This window comes from Panthera tigris, chromosome D1 (genome assembly GCF_018350195.1).
Source record: "Panthera tigris isolate Pti1 chromosome D1, P.tigris_Pti1_mat1.1, whole genome shotgun sequence".
Classification (NCBI taxonomy): domain Eukaryota; kingdom Metazoa; phylum Chordata; class Mammalia; order Carnivora; family Felidae; genus Panthera; species Panthera tigris.
The window spans coordinates 61,961,395-61,981,964 of record NC_056669.1 but is presented as its reverse complement, the minus strand read 5'-3'; the positions used below and the strand labels follow the sequence as shown (position 1 = coordinate 61,981,964).

The 20,570-nt window shown below is 37.1% G+C and overlaps 1 protein-coding gene across 1 annotated transcript; it reads left to right on the top strand.

Annotated features, from left to right (window-relative positions):
- The first annotated feature begins 8,876 nt into the window (after positions 1–8,876).
- LOC102951577 (olfactory receptor 52E8) lies at positions 8,877–9,818 on the top strand. The gene has a single exon (XM_007083267.3). The coding sequence runs from the start codon at positions 8,877–8,879 to the stop codon at positions 9,816–9,818; it is 942 nt and encodes a 313-aa protein (XP_007083329.3).
- The last annotated feature ends 10,752 nt before the right edge of the window (positions 9,819–20,570 follow it).

The window sequence follows — 20,570 nt, the reverse complement described above, 5'->3', positions numbered from 1 at the left end:
CGAAGGCTTGACTTCATCTTTGCCAATTTTGATGCCTTTGATTTCCTTTTGTTGTCTGATTGCTGATGCTAGAACTTCCAGCACTATGTTAAACAACAGCAGTGAGAGTGGGCATCCCTGTCGTGTTCCTGATCTCAGGGAAAAAGCTCTCAGTTTTTCCCCATTGAGGATGATGTTAGCTGTGGGCTTTTCATAAATGGCTTTTATGATGTGTAAGTATGTTCCTTCTATCCCGACCTTCTCAAGGGTTTTTATTAAGAAAGGGTGCTGGATTTTGTCAAAGGCCTTTTCTGCATCGATTGACAGGATCATATGGTTCTTCTCTTTTTTTTTTATTAATGTGATGTATCACATTGATTGATTTGTGAATGTTGAACCAGCCCTGCATCCCAGGAATGAATCCCACTTGATCATGGTGAATAGTTCTTTTTATATGCCGTTGAATTCGATTTGCTAGTATCTTATTGAGAATTTTTGCATCCATATTCATCAGGGATATTGGCCTGTAGTTCTCATTTTTTACTGGGTCTCTATCTGGTTTAGGAATCAAAGTAATACTGGCTTCATAGAATGAGTCTGGAAGTTTTCCTTTCCTTTCTATTTCTTGGAATAGCTTGAGAAGGATAGGTGTTATCTCTGCTTTAAACGTCTGGTAGAACTCCCCTGGGAAGTCATCTGGTCCTGGACTCTTATTTGAGAGATTTTTGATAACCGATTCAATTTCTTCGCTGGTTATGGGTCTGTTCAAGCTTTCTATTTCCTCCTGATTGAGTTTTGGAAGAGTGTGGGTGTTTAGGAATTTGTCCATTTCTTCCAGGTTGTCCAATTTATTGGCATATAATTTTTCATAGTATTCCCTGATAATTTTTTGTATCTCTGAGGGATTGGTTGTAATAATTCCATTTTTATTCATGATTTTATCTATTTGGGTCATCTCCCTTTTCTTTTTGAGAAGCCTGGCTAGAGGTTTGTCAATTTTGTTTATTTTTTTTCAAAAAACCAACTCTTGTTTTCGTTGATCTGCTCTACAGTTTTTTTAGATTCTATATTGTTTATTTCTGCTCTTATCTTTATTATTTCTCTTCTTCTGCTGGGTTTAGGCTGCCTTTGCTGTTCTGCTTCTATTTCCTTTAGGTGTGCTGTTAGATTTTGTATTTGGGATTTTTCTTGTTTCTTGACATAGGCCTGGATTGCAATGTATTTTCCTCTCAGGACTGCCTTCGCTGCATCCCAAAGCGTTTGGATTGTCGTATTTTCATTTTCGTTTGTTTCCATATATTTTTTAATTTCTTCTCTAATTGCCTGGTTGACCCACTCATTCGTTAGTAGGGTGTTCTTTAACCTCCATGCTTTTTGAGGTTTTCTAGACTTTTTCCTGTGGTTGATTTCAAGCTTCATAGCATTGTGGTCTGAAAGTATGCATGGTATAATTTCAATTCTTGTAAACTTATGAAGGGCTGTTTTGTGACCCAGTATATGATCTATCTTGGAGAATGTTCCATGTGCACTCGAGAAGAAAGTATATTCTGTTGCTTCAGGATGCAAAGTTCTAAATATATCTGTCAAGTCCATCTGATCCAATGTATCATTCAGGGCCCTTGTTTCTTTATTGACCGTGTGTCTAGATGATCTATCCATTTCTGTAAGTGGAGTGTTAAAGTCCCCTGCAATGACCACATTCTTATCAATAAGGTTGCTTATGTTTATGAGTAATTATTTTATATATTTGGAGGCACCGGTATTCGGTGCATAGACATTTATAATTGTTAGCTCTTCCTGCTGGATAGACCCTGTAATTATTATATAATGCCCTTCTTCATCTCTTGTTACAGCCTTTAATTTAAAGTCTAGTTTGTCTGATATAAGTATGGCTACTCCAGCTTTCTTTTGGCTTCCAGGAGCATGATAAATAGTTCTCCATCCCCTCACTCTCAATCTAAAGGTGTCCTCAGATCTAAAATGAGTCTCTTGTAGACAGCAAATAGATGGGTCTTGTTTTTTTATCCATTCTGATACCCTATGTCTTTTGGTTGGCGCATTTAATCCATTTACATTCAGTGTTATTATAGAAAGATACGGGTTTAGAGTCATTGTGATGTCTGTATGTTTTATGCTTGTAGCGATATCTCTGGTACTTTGTCTCACAGGATCCCCCTTAGGATCTCTTGTAGGGCTGGTTTAGTGGTGACGAATTCCTTCAGTTTTTGTTTGTTTGGGAAGACCTTTATCTCTCCTTCTATTCTAAATGACAGACTTGCTGGATAAAGGATTCTCGGCTGCATATTTTTTCTGTTCAGCACACTGAAGATGTGCCAATCCTTTCTGGCTGCCAAGTTTCAAAAGAGAGATCAGTCATGAGTCTTATAGGTCTCCCTTTATATGTGAGGGCACGTTTATCCCTTGCTGCTTTCAGAATTTTCTCTTTATCCTTGTATTTTGCCAGTTTCACTATGATATGTCGTGCAGAAGATCGATTCAAGTTACGTCTGAAGGGAGTTCTCTGTGCCTCTTGGATTTCAATGCCTTTTTCCTTCCCCAGTTCAGGGAAGTTCTCAGCTATAATTTCTTCAAGTACCCCTTCAGCACCTTTCCCTCTCTCTTCCTCCTCTGGGATACCAATTATGCGTATATTATTTCTTTTTAGTGTATCACTTAGTTCTCTAATTTTCCCCTCATACTCCTGGATTTTTTTATCTCTCTTTCTCTCAGCTTCCTCTTTTTCCATAACTTTATCTTCTAGTTCACCTATTCTCTCCTCTGCCTCTTCAATCCGAGCCGTCGTCGTTTCCATTTTGTTTTGCATTTCGTTTAAAGTGCTTTTCAGCTCCCCGTGACTGTTCCTTAGTCCCTTGATCTCTGTAGCAAGAGATTCTCTGCTGTCCTCTATACTGTTTTCAAGCCCAGCGATTAATTTTATGACTATTATTCCAAATTCACTTTCTGTTATATTATTTAAATCCTTTTTGATCAGTTCATTAGCTGTTGTTATTTCCTGGAGATTCTTCTGAGGGGAATTCTTTCGTTTGGTCATTTTGGATAGTCCCTGGAGTGGTGAGGACCTGCAGGGCACTTCCCCTGTGCTGTGGTGTATAACTGGAGTTGGTGGGTGGGGCCGCAGTCCGACCTGATGTCTGCCCCCAGCCCACCGCTGGGGCCACAGTCAGTCTGGTGTGTGCTTTCTCTTCCCCTCTCCTAGGGGCGGGATTCACTGTGGGGTGGCATGGCCCATCTGGGCTACTTGCACACTGCCAGGCTTGTGGTGCTGGGGATCTGGCGTATTAGCTGTGGTGGGTAGGTAAGCTGCACGGGGGCAGGAGGGGCAGGCTTGGCTTGCTTCTCCTTAGGTGATCCACTTCAGGAGGGGCCCTGTGGCAGCGGGAGGGAGTGAGATCTACTGCCGGAGGTTTGGCTCCGCAGAAGCACAGAGTTGGGTGTTTGCACAGAGTGAGCAAGTTCCCTGGCAGGAACTGGTTCCCTTTGGGATTTTGGCTGGGGGATGGGCAAGGGAGATGGTGCTGGTGAGCGCCTTTTTTCCCCGCCAAACTGAGCTCTGTCGTCCGGGGGCTCAGCAGCTCTCCCTCCCTTTGTCCTCCAGCCTTCCCGCTTTCTGAGCAGAGCTGTTAACTTATGACCTCCCAGACGCTAAGTCGCGCTTGCTGTGGGAACACAGTCCGTCCGGTCACTCCGCTTTTGCCAGCCAGACTTGGGGGCTCTGCTTGGCCAGCGAGCCACCCCTTTGCCCCGGCTCCCTCCCGCCAGTCCGTGGAGCGCGCACCGCCTCGCCGCCCTTCCTACCCTCCTCCGTGGGCCTCTCGTCTGCGCTTGGCTCCGGAGACTCCGTTCTGCTGATCCTCTGGCAGTTTTCTGGGTTATTTAGGCAGGTGTAGGTGGAATCTAAGTGATCAGCAGGACGCGTGGTGAGCCCAGCGTCCTCCTACGCCGCCATCTTCCCTCTCTCACTCCTTTTCTTTTTTTAAAGTTTATTTATTTGAAAGAGAGAGAGAGAGATTCCCTCCTTCCTTTCCTATTTGAATGAGTTTGTCTTGCCAAATTGCTCTAGTTAGAACTTCCAGTAAATTTTTAGACAGCAATGTTGAAAGCAGGCATTCTTTTCGTGTGTATGATCTTAGAGAGATTATTTTCAATCTTTCACCATTGACTATGATATGAACTGCAGTTTTTGTTTGTTTGTTTCTTTTTCCCATGAATGTCCTTTATAATGTCGAGGAAGTTTTCTTATACTCTAAGTTTGTAAAATGTTTTTGTTATAAAAGCTTTTTTAGGTTTTGTCAAATGTTCTTTCTGCATTAATTAAGAGGGTTATGTGGTTTTCCCCCTTGATTTCATTAATGTTATGTGATATTTTGATTGTTTCTCTTATCTTGAACCACCTTGTATTTCTGGGATAAACTACACTTGGTCATGCTATATAATTTTTTTTTACTATGCTGTTGGATTTGATTTGTTCATAGATTGTTGAAGACTTTTTTTATCTGTACTCAATGAGATATTTTTCTGTAGTTTTTTAAATTAAAAATATGTGCATTCTGCAATGTAGCAACCACCCCATGTGTGTGTGTGTGTGTGTATGTGTGTGTGTGTGTGTGTGACAGAAAGACAGAGAGAGATAAATGACTTCTGGAGTACACCAGATATTTTCTAATAGAATGAACTGCATTCTGTATTTTTTTTAAGCTTTTTTTTTTAAAGAAAGAGACAGTGCGAGCAGCGGAGGAGCAGAGAGAGAGGGGGAGAGAGAATCCCAAGTAGGCTCCGTGCTCCCAGGGCAGAGCCAGATGCAGGGCTTGAACTCACAAAACTGTGAGATCATGACCTGAGCAGAGATCAAGAGCCAGATGCCCAACCGACTGAGCCACCCCAACACCCCATATTCTGCATTTTGATATTATTTCCTCAATATTCACCAAAGATGACAGATTAGGGTTTTCTCAGGACTTTCCTGGGGATGTGTGTAGTCATGTACATGTATGTGTCTTTATAGTTAAGAAATATTTCAGACCTTTGAAAAACTCTGTATGGTCAATTCATTTTCAAATTTTTTCTTTTAACTTTTTTGGTCAGCCTTTTATTAGCTCTAATAATATTATTGCTTCAGGAAGCTGCAATCTTAGACAATTTCTATTACTTGTTTTTGACTAATAGGGAAGAGGCTGTTCACAGTAAGTGAGTTTTGAGTCAGGACAAATGAAGATGCATCCTGTGAGGGGTTATTTTCTGGTACCTGCCAGACAGGTCAAATAATTAGAATCCTCTGGGAATGGATCTCCAAGACACTCTATGTCCCCATCCCAGGAGGTGTGGGGTTGTAAGAAAAATATAAATACTTTCCATTCATAGGTATTTCCATAATAAGTGACATGTCCCAAGAAGATGCCAAGGAATATTTCATAGAGATTTAGAGACCAATGTAAGTCATATCATGATTAAATTGTGAAAAATACCAAAAGGGATGGGGAAAGAGTTGATGGCAGGCAAGGTAGTATGGAGAGATGGAGGACAGATGAACATGAAAACAAGATCAAGAGAGAATGCATGCTCATACTCTTAACCTCTTGAGGGTACACTTTTACTGCATGCACTTGTACTTATGACCATGCAAAATCTCACACACAAAACTAAAGAGTGAGATGTGGAAGGAGATGCACAAATGTATCTGGTGTCAGTTTACCGATTGTTTTTGACTCTTCTGACTATTTATACAGGTGCATGAATGTGAGTATCAGGAGGGCAAGGACTTGCTTTCTCTATTTCTAGAACTGTGTCAGGTATTGTAAACGTGACTAATAAATTCTTTTTAATTAATCAATTTGGGAGTAAATGAATCATGAAGCATGGCCATGAAATGTAGATTTTTTTTTTTAAATAAGACCTATGGTGATGAAGCGTCTGAAGAAGGGAATAAGGTTACATAAAAGTGAAAAAGTCATGATACTGCAAGATTAGGCAAGCATGAGGAGGTGTCCATCATTTCTTCTCCTTCTGCTGGCAGTTCCAGAAATGGGAATGTGGATATTGGGGTGTGGTGGAGGTTAGTGGAGTAAAGTAGACTAAGAGGATGGCACATGGAGGAAATGATTGTTGGTTAGACAGATGTAATCCCATGTATCACCTTAGAAGTAACAGGTCAAATGAAGGGCTACGACCCAGTCTTATTTCTAAACCCAACAGATTGGAGGATATGTGAATAGATGATGAAATAATTACAGAATGATTAAGTAATTGGTTGCTTTGATCAGTGTTTACAGACTGAAAATGAGTTTTTCTCAGAAGCACCAATTTGCAAGCCTTCCTAGAAAATCTACAGAACTAAGTGGGACACGTTGATTTTCTAGGGATGTAGCCCTATTTTATTTTTTAAGGTTTCTGCTATATGGAGCCCCAAGAGTGACCAAGACATGAAACTATTAACAGTCTGTTTGTCAATCTACTGAATTTCTAGATAAATTCATCAAGACGGTAACAGATTCCTTTTTCATGCCCTGACTGGCCACCATACTTTTATTTTCAGTTTGTTCTTTCTCTTCATTCTATATAGATTAAATTTTTTTTCCTTCTTTGGATGAAGAATTGTTCTGTGAATCTTAGCATCAGTTGAACCTCCTTCATGGCATTTTTCTTGATCTACCTCCATACCTACAACATTCTCTATATATTTCTAACATAGCACTTGCAATACAATTTTTTAATTTCATTTTTGGAATTTTATCTCCCTTTCCATTTAATGGCCTCCTTGAGAGTATGTGACAAGTTTTCTTTGAACTTGTATTCAAATTTCCTAATCAATGCTGGTGCACAGAGGACCTCATAAATATTTGATGGAATAAATTGTGAAGAGAACCTCTCCACTTACCTTGCATATTCTTCACTAATGAAAGGCAAAAACTATCTCTGATAGTTTCACATTGCAAAATTGAGAACTTCAATTGTCTCCTCTCCGGCCCTAGCAGACCAGGTTTAGCTACACATGCGCACACACACAGACATATATTTCCTGAGACAATTTCTCCAATTACAAAATTATCTCTCATTTTTTTTGCTATCCTTCATAGGTTTCAAATGGGCACAGTTAGCAAGTCATTTGTCTTGTTATGGATTTTAAGTAGGAGGTACTGACCTTTATATGTACTTATCTTTAATGGATGCCTGTCAGCTCTTATTCCAACAACCAAGTATTCCAAAAGTTGAATCTAAGCTTTCTGCATGTGACAATCACTGTCACATTTTCTTTATGACTAGCTTTTCTCAAATAAACTGTGCAGTAACGGACTTCTCCCTTATTTGTTTTAAATTTTTAATTTCTATAAATAAGTTCAGAATTCCCACATATTCTGGATAAATGCTGTAAAACAAAATCACTTGATACTTTTTCTTCCGATATTACTTTAAAGGAGACACCCATAAAAACCTGAGAGCTAGGATAGAATCTTGGTAGGAACTGAATTCTAGGATGTCTAAGATGCTCCTGCCCTGTCTCCATGGATACAAGACAGAGATATATTTGAAAGCTGTCTAGCCCCAAATATCTAGTCTCCCCTCCCCCAGCTGGCCTATACCTGGTCAGTTTATTTACTGTATATGTTTACTTATGTACTCTCCAGATGATAAATTTACCTAGATTAAAATAATCTCTCAATTCATCTTTCATCATAACTGCAAAATACTCTTTGTCAAATATCTCCCCTTCTTAGTCATTATCTATTTTTCAAATCTTATAGGTAAATTTTTTAAAAACTAAATTATGATAGAACTGAGTATTTATTTTATAAAATAAGACATTGGAAGTGTTTTCTGTCCCATCTCTTTTTAATTAATTCATCTGTTTACAAATGTTTAAATTGAGAACTTTCATATGGCAGTTTGTTCATGCATATGAATAAACAAAGATAAATAATTTCTTCTGCTCTAAGAGTCACATATCTAGTATTTGCAAGAACCTATAAAAAATGTATAAACACACATTTGCACACATGCACACATACACACAGGATTTTTTTAATTTTATTTTTTTTTTAAATTTGCATCCAAATTAGTTAGCATATAGTGCAACAATGATTTCAGGAGTAGATTCCTTAGTGCCCCTTACACATTTAGCCCACCCCCCCCCACAACCCCTCCACACATACACACAGGATTATGCACATTACACTTTACGAATTTTAGATTCCCTAACAGGGGAATAATTGAGATTACAAATACCAAAGAAAGCACTATGCACAGTAAGTAAAAATATGTAGGACACGATCAGATACATAGACTGTGGAATTTTATCTTTCTCCTTTATTTCTGGCTACACTCCAGAGTTTGAATTTCAGCTGTGCAGGAGATACTCTTCTGCCCTCTTGTCTTTATGTCTCTCTTTTTATTAGGTAGAGTGGCAGCAGATTAAGGCTGGTTTTGTTCCTGGTGCCAGATGATGTTCAGGAGAGGATAGCACACAGTAAGGAGTGTGTTTAATCTTCTTTCCTTTTTAAAAAAATTGAAATATAATTGACATAAAGCATTGTGTGAGTTCACAGTGTACAGTGTGTTGATTTGATGCATTTATGTATTATAATATGGTAACCGCCATAGCTTTAGCTATCACTCCTACCACATCACATAATTATCAATTTATTGTTGGGGGTGAGAACATTTTAGATACAGTCTTTTGGCAATTTTGAAGTATATAATATGGTATTGTTAGCTAAAATAATTATTTAACTTCTTTCTGAAAAAGAGTAAGGGAAGATGAAAGTGCTTTTTGCATTTTACTAGGAATCTAGACAAAGGGAGAAGAGGAGAAGAATTCACTAATGAGAAGTCAATAATTGTCTCTGATGTGCACAAAGAATTGTGCAAACACTGCAGCAGAAAGAATGTCCATTCTTAATGACACCCAGTTCCATCCTTCTTCGTTCCTCCTCCTGGGTATCCCAGGGCTAGAAGATGTGCACGTCTGGATTGGATTTCCCTTTTTCTTTGTGTATCTTGTTGCACTCTTGGGGAACGCTGCTGTCCTGTTTGTGATCCAGACTGAGCATAGTCTCCATGAGCCCATGTACTACTTCCTGGCCATGTTGGACTCCATCGACCTGGGCTTGTCCACAGCCACCGTCCCCAAAATGCTGGGCATCTTCTGGTTCAGCCTCATGGATATATCTTTTGAAAGCTGCCTTTCCCAGATGTTCTTCATCCACTTCTTCACTGCCATGGAGAGCATTGTGTTGGTGGCCATGGCCTTTGACCGCTATGTTGCCATTTGTAAACCCCTTCGGTACACCATGATCCTCACCAGCAAAATCATCAGCCTCATTGCAGGCATGGCTATTCTGAGGAGCCTGTGCATGGTGGCCCCTCTGGTATTTCTCCTCCTGAGGCTGCCCTTCTGTGGGCACTATATCATCCCTCATACTTACTGTGAACACATGGGCATTGCTCGCCTGGCCTGTGCCAGCATCAAAGTGAATATTATGTTCGGTCTTGGCAACATTTCTCTCCTATTATTGGATGTGCTCCTTATAATTCTCTCCTATGTCAGGATCCTCTATGCTGTCTTCTGCTTACCCTCCAGGGAGGCCCGACTCAAAGCTCTCAACACCTGTGGCTCCCACACTGGAGTTATCTTAGCTTTTTTCACACCAGCATTTTTCTCTTTCTTGACACACCGATTTGGCCACAATATCCCTCAATATATCCACATTTTCTTGGCCAACCTATATGTGGTTGTTCCGCCAGCTCTCAATCCTGTAATCTATGGGGTCAGGACCAAACAGATTAGGGAGCGAGTCCTGAGGGTTTTCCTCAAGACAGATAGCTAACTAGTTAGAGGTCTTGGAAGGTCTGTTTTAGAGTTGACATTTCCTGCATTGTGAAAATTAGAGTTAGTTACCTTATGTCTAACCCAGTAGGAAGGAGGAAAAATTGAGGGGAATATTGAGACCAATAACATTAATTGTGTTTGAGTGGCAGGTTTTATATTTGAAGTTAATAATATGTGCATTGATGATACCAGATTGCTATAATTGGATATCCACATGCAAATAGATTAATTTAGACCCTTACTTTACATCATAGAAAAAATTAACCTACAATGGAACAGAGACCTAAAGACAAGAGCTAAAGTATAATAACCAACATAAAATTATTTGTAATATTGTTCACATAAAATTTCATAGATATGACAACAGCAGCAATAAATATTTTTATATGATTGATTGGTCTTCATTAAAGTATATATATTTTTTCTTCAAAGCATACTAGTAATAAAATGAAAAAGAAAGCCATAATCTGAGAGAAAATATTTATACATCATGTGTAAGACAAAGGAGTTGTCTAAAAATATAGAGAGAACTCTTGTAATTTAATTATAATTATATAATGACTCGGGGCGCCTGGGTGGCTCAGTCGGTTAAGCGTCCAACTTCCGCTCAGGTCATGGTCTCGCGGTTTGTGAGTTTGAGCCCCTTGTCGGGCTCTGTGCTGACAACTCAGAGCCTGGAGCCTGCTTCAGATTCTGTGTCTCCCTCTCTCTCTGCCCCTCCCCCGCTCATGCTCTGTCTCTGTCTATCAAAAATAAATAAAATGTAAAAAAAAATTTAAATAATTATATAATTACTCAGTTTACTCAATTAAAATAGAAAAAATATTAAATGGAAAAATTAAAATAGAAAAAATATTAAAAATATTAAAATAGAAAAACTATTAAAAATATAGTGTTAAATGTCAGCCCTTCTCTCTGTACATACAAGCTCCCTTAAAGCTGCAATTCCTGAGAGTACTCTTCAGTATATCTTGTATATGAAATTCTGCATCTCAGAAGTTATTTCTATGGAACCAAATTGACAATGGTATGCTTTATTTATGATGTGTTTTCAACATTTTGGGGCATGGTTTATGTTTTCACTTTGAGATTCTTTTTATCTCTTTCTGGACTTTTTTTTTTTTAAACACTGAAGTTTTTATGAGTTAAGCATATAGCTACTCCCACATGCTACTACACATAAGTTTATAAACCCTTATATTTTTTTGTTATTTTTTAAAGTTTTTACTTAAATTCCAGTTAGCTAACATACAGTATAATATTAGTTTCAGGTGTACAATATAGTGATTTAACAATTCCATCAGACACCTGGTGCTCATCACTACAAGTGCACTCCTCAATCCTCATAACCTATTTAACCCATTTCCCACCCATCTCCCTTCTGGTAACCATCAGTTTGTTCTCTATAGTCAAGAGCCTGTTTCTGTGATACATGTACCTCGATGTTTATAGCAACATTATCTACAATAGCTGAACATCCCTGGTGTCCATAAACTGATGAATGGATGAAGAAAATGTGGTATGTATATGTATATGTATTTGTATATGTATATATATATATAATGGAATATTACTCAGCCATAAAAATGAATGAAATCTTGAGCCATTTGCAATGACATGGATGGAGCTAGAGAGTATAATTCTAAGTGAAATAAGTCAGAGAAGGACAAATACCATATGATTTCACTCATATGTGGAATTTAAGAAACAAAACAAATGAGAACAGGGGAGAAAGAGAGAGACAAATCACTCATACTTTTCAAAGGTGATGTGTCTTATTTAGCTTGAAGCTTTTAATTATTTTTGTCTTTGGTTTTCGACAATGTTACTTGATATACTGTTATTTTTTTTTAAATATGTCATTATTGAGATTTGTGGCTTTTTTAAAAAAATTGTTTTATTTGAATATAGTTAACACAATGTTACATTAGTTTCAGGTGTGCAACTAGTGATTCAACAACTCTATGCATTGTGCTATGTCCACCACAAATGTAGCTACCACCTGTCACCATACAATGCTATTACAATAACATTGATTATATTCCCTATGCTGTACCTTTTATTTCCAGTGATTTATTCATTCCATATGGAATCTGTATCTCCCACTCCCCTTCACCCATTGTACATATCCACATAGTATCCTCCCCTCTGTTCTCTGTTTTCATAGTATGATTCTGCTTTTTGTTCTTTTTGTTCTTTTTGTTCTTTTATTTGTTTTTTTCCATTCCACAGATAAGTAAAATTATATGGTATTTGTATTTATCTGTCTGACTTATTTCATTTAGCATAATGCCCTCTGGGTCCATCCATGTTGTCATAAATGGCAAGATCTCATCTTTTTATGGCTGAGTAATATTCTGTCGTGTGTGTGTGTGTGTGTACTACATCTTCTTTATCCATTCATGTATCAATGGTCACTTAGGTTGTTTCCATATCTTGGCTATTACAAATAATGCTCAATAAACATAGGGATGCATATATCTTTTCAAATTAATGTTCTCATTTTCTTTGGGTAAATACCCAGTGGTGGAATTATTGCATCATATGGTATTTCTATTTTTCATTTTTTTAAGGAACCTCCATACTGTTTTCCACAGTGGCTGCACCAATTTACATTCCCACCAACATGAGGGAATTCCCACCATGCATGAGGGTTTCTTTTTCCTTACATCCTCTCCAACACTTGTTATTTCTTGTCTTTTGGAGGCTAGCCATTCTGGTAGATGTAAAGTGATATATCATTGTGGTTTTGATTTGTATTTCTCTGATCTTCGTTTCACTTGTCTGTTGGCTATCTGTGTGTATTACCTGGAGAGATGTCTGCTTGCTTCTTCTGCCCATTTTTAATTGGATTTTGGGGGTTTTTTTGGTGATGAGTTGTGTAAGTTCTTTATATATTTTGCATACTAACTCTTCATCATATGTCATTTGAAATAACTTCTTCTATGTAGTACGTTGCCTTTTTGTTTTGTTGATGGTTTCTTTTGCTCTCTTCAGTAAGTGGTGCTGGGAAAACTGAAGAGCTAATACAAAAGAATGAAACTGGACCACTTTCAGCCACCATACACAAACATAAAATCAAAATGGATAAACACCTAAATATGCGACTTGAAACCATAAAACTCTTAGAACATAAGCAGTAATTTCTTTGACATTAGTTATAGCAACTTTTTCAAGATACGTCTCCTAAGGGAAAGGAAACAAAAGAAAAATAAACTATTGGACAGCATCAAAACAAAATCTTTTGCACATCAAAGGAAACCATGTATGGAATTATGTCTTTCTGTAGTTTTATAATGTATATGTTATCATATGTTAGCAGAAATCCTTCAAATTATTTCTTCTATGTCATTTTCTGTCTCCTTGCCTCATGTGATTCCAGATAAATGTAAGTGGTTTGGTTATCTATTACTGTTTAATCAACTTTATGTTTAGCAGCATGAAGGCATGAAACAAATAAATTAATCTCATAAATTTTATTGACTGGGAATTTAGAAAAGTTAAGTAAGGACTGTTCTCTGCTTCATAATGTTTAGGACGTTAGCTGTAATCATTCAAATTGTTGAGGGTGACCCATATGACTGGTGGCTGGGACTAGTGGGATTTGGACTAATTTCTACTCTCATGTCTGTTTTCTAGGCCAGGATAATTGAAGGGCTCAATCCAGAACTCGTATCCAGAGAAACTGCCTGTGGTTTCTCCAGTATGGTGTAATCAGGATCAACCTTCTTACAAAGGCCCCAACAAGTAGTCTTCCCAGCAATACAAAATGGAAGTTGCATGATCTATTAAAACCGATTCTGAGAAATTATATAGCACTGCCTTCACCATACTGTATTTATTTAAACAACTATTTGCCTCCTCTAATTCATAGAGAGAGGAGTCAAACACAGTTTTTGATGAGTGAAGTGTCAGTATTTTTTAAAGAACACAGGCCACCCTTTCATAATAAAACACTCAGCAAATTGGAATTAAAGAGAACTTCTCACCATTAAGGCCATTTTTGAAAAATCCACAGCTGGTCTACGGCCATACCACCCTGAATGCGCCCGATCTCATCTGAAAAATCCACAGCTAACATTATATTTAATGATAAAAGATGGAACAGTTTTCTCTAATATCAGGAACAGAACAAGAATGCCTGTTCTCATTCTTGGTATTCAACATAGTACTGAAATTTCTAGCCATAGCAATTAGCAATACATATAAAAAACCTATTAGAGTGAATGACCATATTAACATATTCATAGTCATATAATAATAAAAATTCAGCATAGTTGGAGGGAAAAGAAGGAAACACACAAAACCAATATATTTCTATACACTATTAATAAAAAAATACAAAAAGTAAATTAAAACAATTCCCTTTATAGTAACATTAAAAGAATAACATACTTAAAAACACATTTAAACAAAGTTTGCACAGTGCAAATTGCAAAACATTGACGAAAGAAATGAAAGAACTAATTAAATGGAAATGCATCCTTCAGCCATAGGTTGAAGATGATATTGTTAAGTTGGTAATAGTCTCCACAGAACTCTATAGATTCAATGCAAAAGCTATTAAAATTTCAACAACCTTCTTTACAGAACTAGAAACTCAGATCTTAAAATTCATATTGAATTACAAGGGGTGCCAAATAGTCAAAATAATCTTAAAAAAAAACCCTGCCTAGTTTGAAACACTCATACAGCCTACAAAGCTATGGTAATTAATACAATGTGGTGCTGGCATAAGGATAGACATATAGATGAATGGAATAGAGCTGAGATTCAAAAAACAAACTCAAGTATATACAGTCAAATATCTGTGGTCATGACAATTCAAAAGAGGAGCAAATAGTTTCTTTAAAAATGGTAACAGATCAACCAGATATCCACATGCAAAAGAATGAAGTTGGACCTTTACCTGACATCACATAAACACACATAAAATGAAAATGAATCAAAGAACTAAATACAAGAACCGTAAATATGAAAATGTTAGAAGAATACAAAGGAGTAAATCTTTGAGACCTTGAATTTGGCAATAGTTACTTAGATATAATACCAAAATACAAGAAATAAGAGAAAATTGAAATTTGGACTTCATCAAAATTTAAAAAATGCATCAAATGACACTATCAAGAGAGTGAAAAGAGAACCTGTAAAATGGTAAAATAATGTTTGCAAGCCATATAACTGAAAGGGGTCTAGTACCTAGAATATATAAACAACACTTGCAACTCAACGACAAAAACACAAGCAACACAATCAGAAAATGGGCAAAGAAGCTGAATAGACATTTCTTTACATAAAATATGTAAATGGCCAACATACCCTTGAAAAGGTGCTCAATAACATTAGTCATTAGTGAAATGCAGATAAAAGGCATGAGATATCACAAGACACACAATGAAAGCTATAATAATAATTTTTTTTAAAGACAAAACAAGTATTGATGAAGATGGGGAGAAGTGATATCTCTCATATATTTTTGTCTGGAATGTAAAATAGTGCAGGTGTTGTGGAGAACAACTTGGTTGTTTCTCTAAAATTCAAACCTAGACTGACCTATGACCCAACAATTCTATTCTTAGATATATACTTAGAAGAACTGAAAACAGGTGTCTGAACAAAAACTTCTATACTAATGTTTTTAATGGTACTACTTGCTAAAAGGTGGAAGCAACTCAAGTGTTCATCAACTAAAGAATGGGTAAACAACATGGAGTAGAACCATACAATTGATAATATTCAGCCATAAAAAATAATGAAGTACTGGCACATGCTACCACATGCATGAGCCTTAAAACATTATGGAAAGTAAAAGAAGCCAGATGCAAAGGCCACAGATTGTATGATACCCAGAATAGGAAAAGCCACAGTGACAGAAAGCAAATTGGTTTCCAGGATCTGGAGAAAAAGGAGGAAATGTACACTGGCTGCTTCATGAGTACACTTTCCTTTTGAAGTGATTGAAATGCTCTGGAACTGGGTTGTGGTGATGGTAACAAAACATTGTATATGTTCTAAATGTCACTAATGATAGAGTTTATATGTATTTTCTCACAATTAAAAAACATTAGAAATAAAATCATAGTCTACCAGAAGGCCATAATTATTTATGTTCCTCCTTCATGTAAGCAAACAAACAAACATAAAGAAGTTCCTATCCCATTATACTATCATACTTAGTCTCAAGGCACATGATCTCACTTTCCAAATCAGTTTCAGGTGCAGATGAGACTCTGTGGTTCGCTGAGTATTATTTACCTTTATATAGAGACCTGTGAATTCATACAGAAAGTATCCTGCCCTACACATATCCAACATACAATAGGCAGAGCACAAGCACATGAGACATTCTGATTTAATAAAGGGAAAATGAGAGAGACACAGTAATCACTAGCCCATGGCCCTGGAGAACATGTTTGCTGATTATCGCTCTGGAAGTGATTCCTTATTGCTCCTGGTTTTGCCCTCTGGGCTCTTGATTCCACCGTCTGAGTCATCCTTCTTTTTAAATAAAACCGCTCATGCTGAAACCTTGGTAATTGTTCTCCACTTCCTTCTTGTCTTTCAAAATTCGGTGGTCCAAAGTCTTCTTTTCCTTTTTACTGTTTTTGTCTTTTTCATCCCAAGCTCATATAAGTTCTTTAAAATTTTGCGGGTTTCTTGTGTGTCAATTTAAAAATCTGGTCCATTAAACAAAAGCCACAATTAGAATTCCCTTCAAAATACATCTGGACCTTCTGTGAGGCTTCTTTAGGGGTACTGCCATTAAGATTTTTAGTAGCTTTACAATTGATAAAGAGAGTCTCTGAGGCATGCCCCTAACATCCTGTAAAACCTTTTAATCTGTCAGAAATTCTGTATGAGAAACTAATTTAAGCCACTGAGATCTTAAAGGTTTTACAGTCACACTCGTATGATCTTTGCCTTGGAGCTGTTTCTTATTTTGAGAATGTTTTGCAGTGAGGAGAGGGTGAGAATGGAAATAGACTTGGTTTTAAAAGCCACTAAGTCCTGGCTCCTTCATATTTTAACTTGTCTCTCTCTGTCTAAATTTTATTATACATAGCTAAAAGAAACCACCTGGCACTTTTGGCATTCTGCCTGGAAATCTCTTTGGCCAAATCTATCAGTTTGTTATAAACCTTTTTTTATTTTCCATGTTACTGAATGTAACAGTTTGGTCAAATTTAGATTTCCACATAGAAAATATCCTTTTTACCTAAGCTTTCAATTCTGTCTTCCTCACTTTTCTTCTGCCCTCACCTACAGTCTTCTTAGACCTATCAATCTCCTGTCTATCACAGTTGTCAAACTAATGACACATATTTTGGGTTTTAATAAAATGGAACCTGATTACTGTGTGGCTCAGTTGGTTAGGCATCCAACTCTTGGTTTTGGCTCAGGTCATTATCTCACAGTTTGCGGGTTTGAGCCCTGCGTCAGGCTCTGCGCTGACAGTGTGAAGCCTGCTTGGGATTCTCTCTCCCCTCTCTCTCTCTGTCCCTATCCTCCTCTGTCTCTCTCTCTCTCTCTCTCAAACTAAATAAATAAAAATTTTAAAAGAAGATGGAACCTGATTAAAGGTGGCAGATTTTCTCTTGGTTTTCTATTCTTATATATAAATCACTCTAAAACTTCATAGTATAAAGTCAACAGATCATATATTTTATTATGTTCACAGATTTTATAGGTCAACAATTCAGAAAAAGCATACTAGGGGAGGCTCTTATTTTCTCTGCAAAATGTAAAGTCTTAGCTGGGGTAACTGAAATGGATAAGATTGCTTTAAAGAACTGCAACAGACGGAGTAGGTGACCCTAAGCTAGTTTCTTCACGTTGATATCTGGGACCCAGGCTAGGAAAGTGGATGGACGGGCTCAGTTAACCATACAAGAGTGTATGGATCTAAGCTCTGTAAGTTTCCTTGTGTCTGAGTGTCTTTCCTCTGCCTTGGTCATCAGCCTCTTTCCCTGCTCCTATAATCATTAAACAACCAGTGGGGTAATGATGAGTAAGAAGTTGGGCTCACCTTATTGAACTTCCTTCTTTGCAGGATCTTGGCTTCTCATATCTTTGTTGCTTTCTTTATCCGTCTTTCACCAAAATAGTTCATGAGGAGTAGGGCAAAGGAATTACAGATACATCAGACTTAAGTTGTAACACAGATAATGTAGAACCAAAAAAGCCAGGGCAGACTAATGGAATGTGTCATTGAAGAAGATAGCTGATAATAATCTTAACAGCTCAGGTGTTAATCAGGAGCTTAGACTTTTAATTTGGAAAGCAGAAAAGATACAGAGTTTCATTGGAAAGAAAAAGTAGATGACTTTTGCCTCATAGTTCTAGTGAAGGCAGGGAGGTCTTTTAAGAGAACTCTCCAGTGAATATCACAGTCTATGCCAAGAACCCAGGGAGACTACAGTCCCATCCTATTGGAAGCAGGGTAGCTGCATCAATATAAATGCCCATTCTTTGCCTAGGAAAGTGTGGACCCAGAGAGATGTCAGATGATGTTTCCAAAGTCCACCCTCTCAAATACACTTGGAAAGCAAGGTAAGGCTGTGTAGTCTTTGGTTAGGGCTGTGAGAAATAGCATGGGAAATGGGGAATGAGTTCATGCTAACCTAGAATAGGGAGAAAGAAGGAAAGTAATTACATAATGAAGATAAATACAGGAAATACATAAATACAGGGAAGGGATAAGGAGAATACACAGATAAGCTTTGGCCATTACAAATTGTATACCCATAAACTATCATGGCTACAGACATTCCTATATGTTCATATATCTCTTTAAATTTATGCAGTTCTGTGCACTGTGGGATATTTAGCAGCACCCCTGGCACCTACGCATTAGACAGTGGTAACACTTCACCCAAATTTTGACAGTCAAAATGTTTCCAGACATTGCCAATATACCCTAGGGAGAAAATGACCACTGGTTACAAAACACTGGAATAAAGAATCTTTCTTCCATTCTTTATCAGTTATAGGACATGAAATAGTGTTTATGTGTATGGTAGGTAGAGGTTGTGGAATATGGTAAAGTAATGAGTAACATGATACAGAACTGAGGAAATGACTGTCTGATATAATTCATTTCAGGACATTAGAAATCTTGATACTCAAGGGGAGAAGCTGGGGCCCAGTCTCATCACTGAACCTGGCAAAGGTTTGAGGATATGTGAACATATATTGATAGAACAGATCAGCATATACTTATGGAATGAATTAAGTAACTGGTTGGTTAACTGGTTCGGAAATGCAGCTGTTTAAGCACTTAGAAGGGAACCAATTCTTAGGAGGTTAATGCTCCTGGAAAATCAGGGGTGAGAATAAGATGGGCTTCCTTCTTTGGATGTAAAACCATAATAATTCTACAACCTCATGCTGTAGTTCACTTGAGTAACCCAGACAGTTTTCATTTAAAGATAGAACCATTAATCTGGAATCTGGAAGAGATTGCAAAAAGGGCCACAGAGCCCAAGACTTAGATGGCAAACCAGCGTACTCACCCTACAAGGTAGGGTGAGTAAAAATTTTGATTCCTGTTCTAAAAATCATACATGTGTTTGTCTCTACCTAGAATAAACTTCCTATGCTTGTCAGTGAAACACAAAGTTGTCCTTGATCCATTTTACTTCTTTCATGGAATTTCTTTTGTCTTATTCATACTCACAGCATTTGCTGTATTTTTCTACCACAATGCAACATTTTATTCAGATTTCATCTTTCCACTTGTATTTCCCTCACTACACCGTGACGGCATCAATCAGATCTTATTCAATTTTTCTATCTAAATGTCTATCTCAATTTATCCCATCTTTCTGCCACTTCAAACAGGCCTCACATAGACCACTTTCTTCACTACAGGCTGTGATGCTTTTTCTGTGCATCTATCTCTGATTAGTCCCACTCAAGTATGAACTCTGCCAGTTTCCAACCATCTATCCCAACCATCTATCATTTACACACTGTTTTCAAAATCATTTTATCTCAAGAAGTTAGTCGATAAAGAACTTATCTTTTCCTGATTTTCCTAAAATATTAGTTCAGGATAAGTAGCTCCAACATTCTGCTGCTCAAGCTAGTTCTATATAACAAATCCCTTAATAAATTACTTGCTATTTAGTCCTTAAAAGGAGATATCCAGGAAGACCTCAAGGAATAGAGGACTGCTTTGTTGGACTCTAATTTCAAGGATGTCCAAAGTAATACTCCCTTTTCCTTGTATAAATAGAAATAGATAGGATTTGAATAGGATAGTGCTCAAAACACTAGAAACTCTTTAGGTATCCCTGATTAGACTTCCCAAAACAGCTTCTGAAATTAATTTGGAAATTTATGGATTCAGTGTATAATGAGATAATTTCAATTTAAAATATTTTATAAATCCAAGTTTCACTATCACATTAAAAGTTCCTATGCAAATGTCTCTATTTTATTGTTTTTATACATGATCCAAAATATTCTGAATGAAGATGATTTTTGGAAGAGTTAGTTAAGATGGAAATTATGTTACTAATAATCTGGGGCATGCTGATTGTTGTTATGACTTTCCTGTGACCTATTCATTTAATAAATGTTATTATCTTTTTCTGAGAATTTGTATGTGTGAAGTAGTTTTAGGTGCACGAGTAAAAAAGAAGTAAATTTTTGGCTTCTGTTTCAGAATCAAATAGAGTTATATGCACAGTCAAATAAATATACACATATAGACATGCAAATTTACATATATATATATATATGCATA

Excerpts from the sequence above, each read along its gene's own strand:
- LOC102951577 (XM_007083267.3), top strand. The coding sequence starts at position 8,877 with ATGTCCATTCTTAATGACACCCAGTTCCATCCTTCTTCGTTCCTCCTC.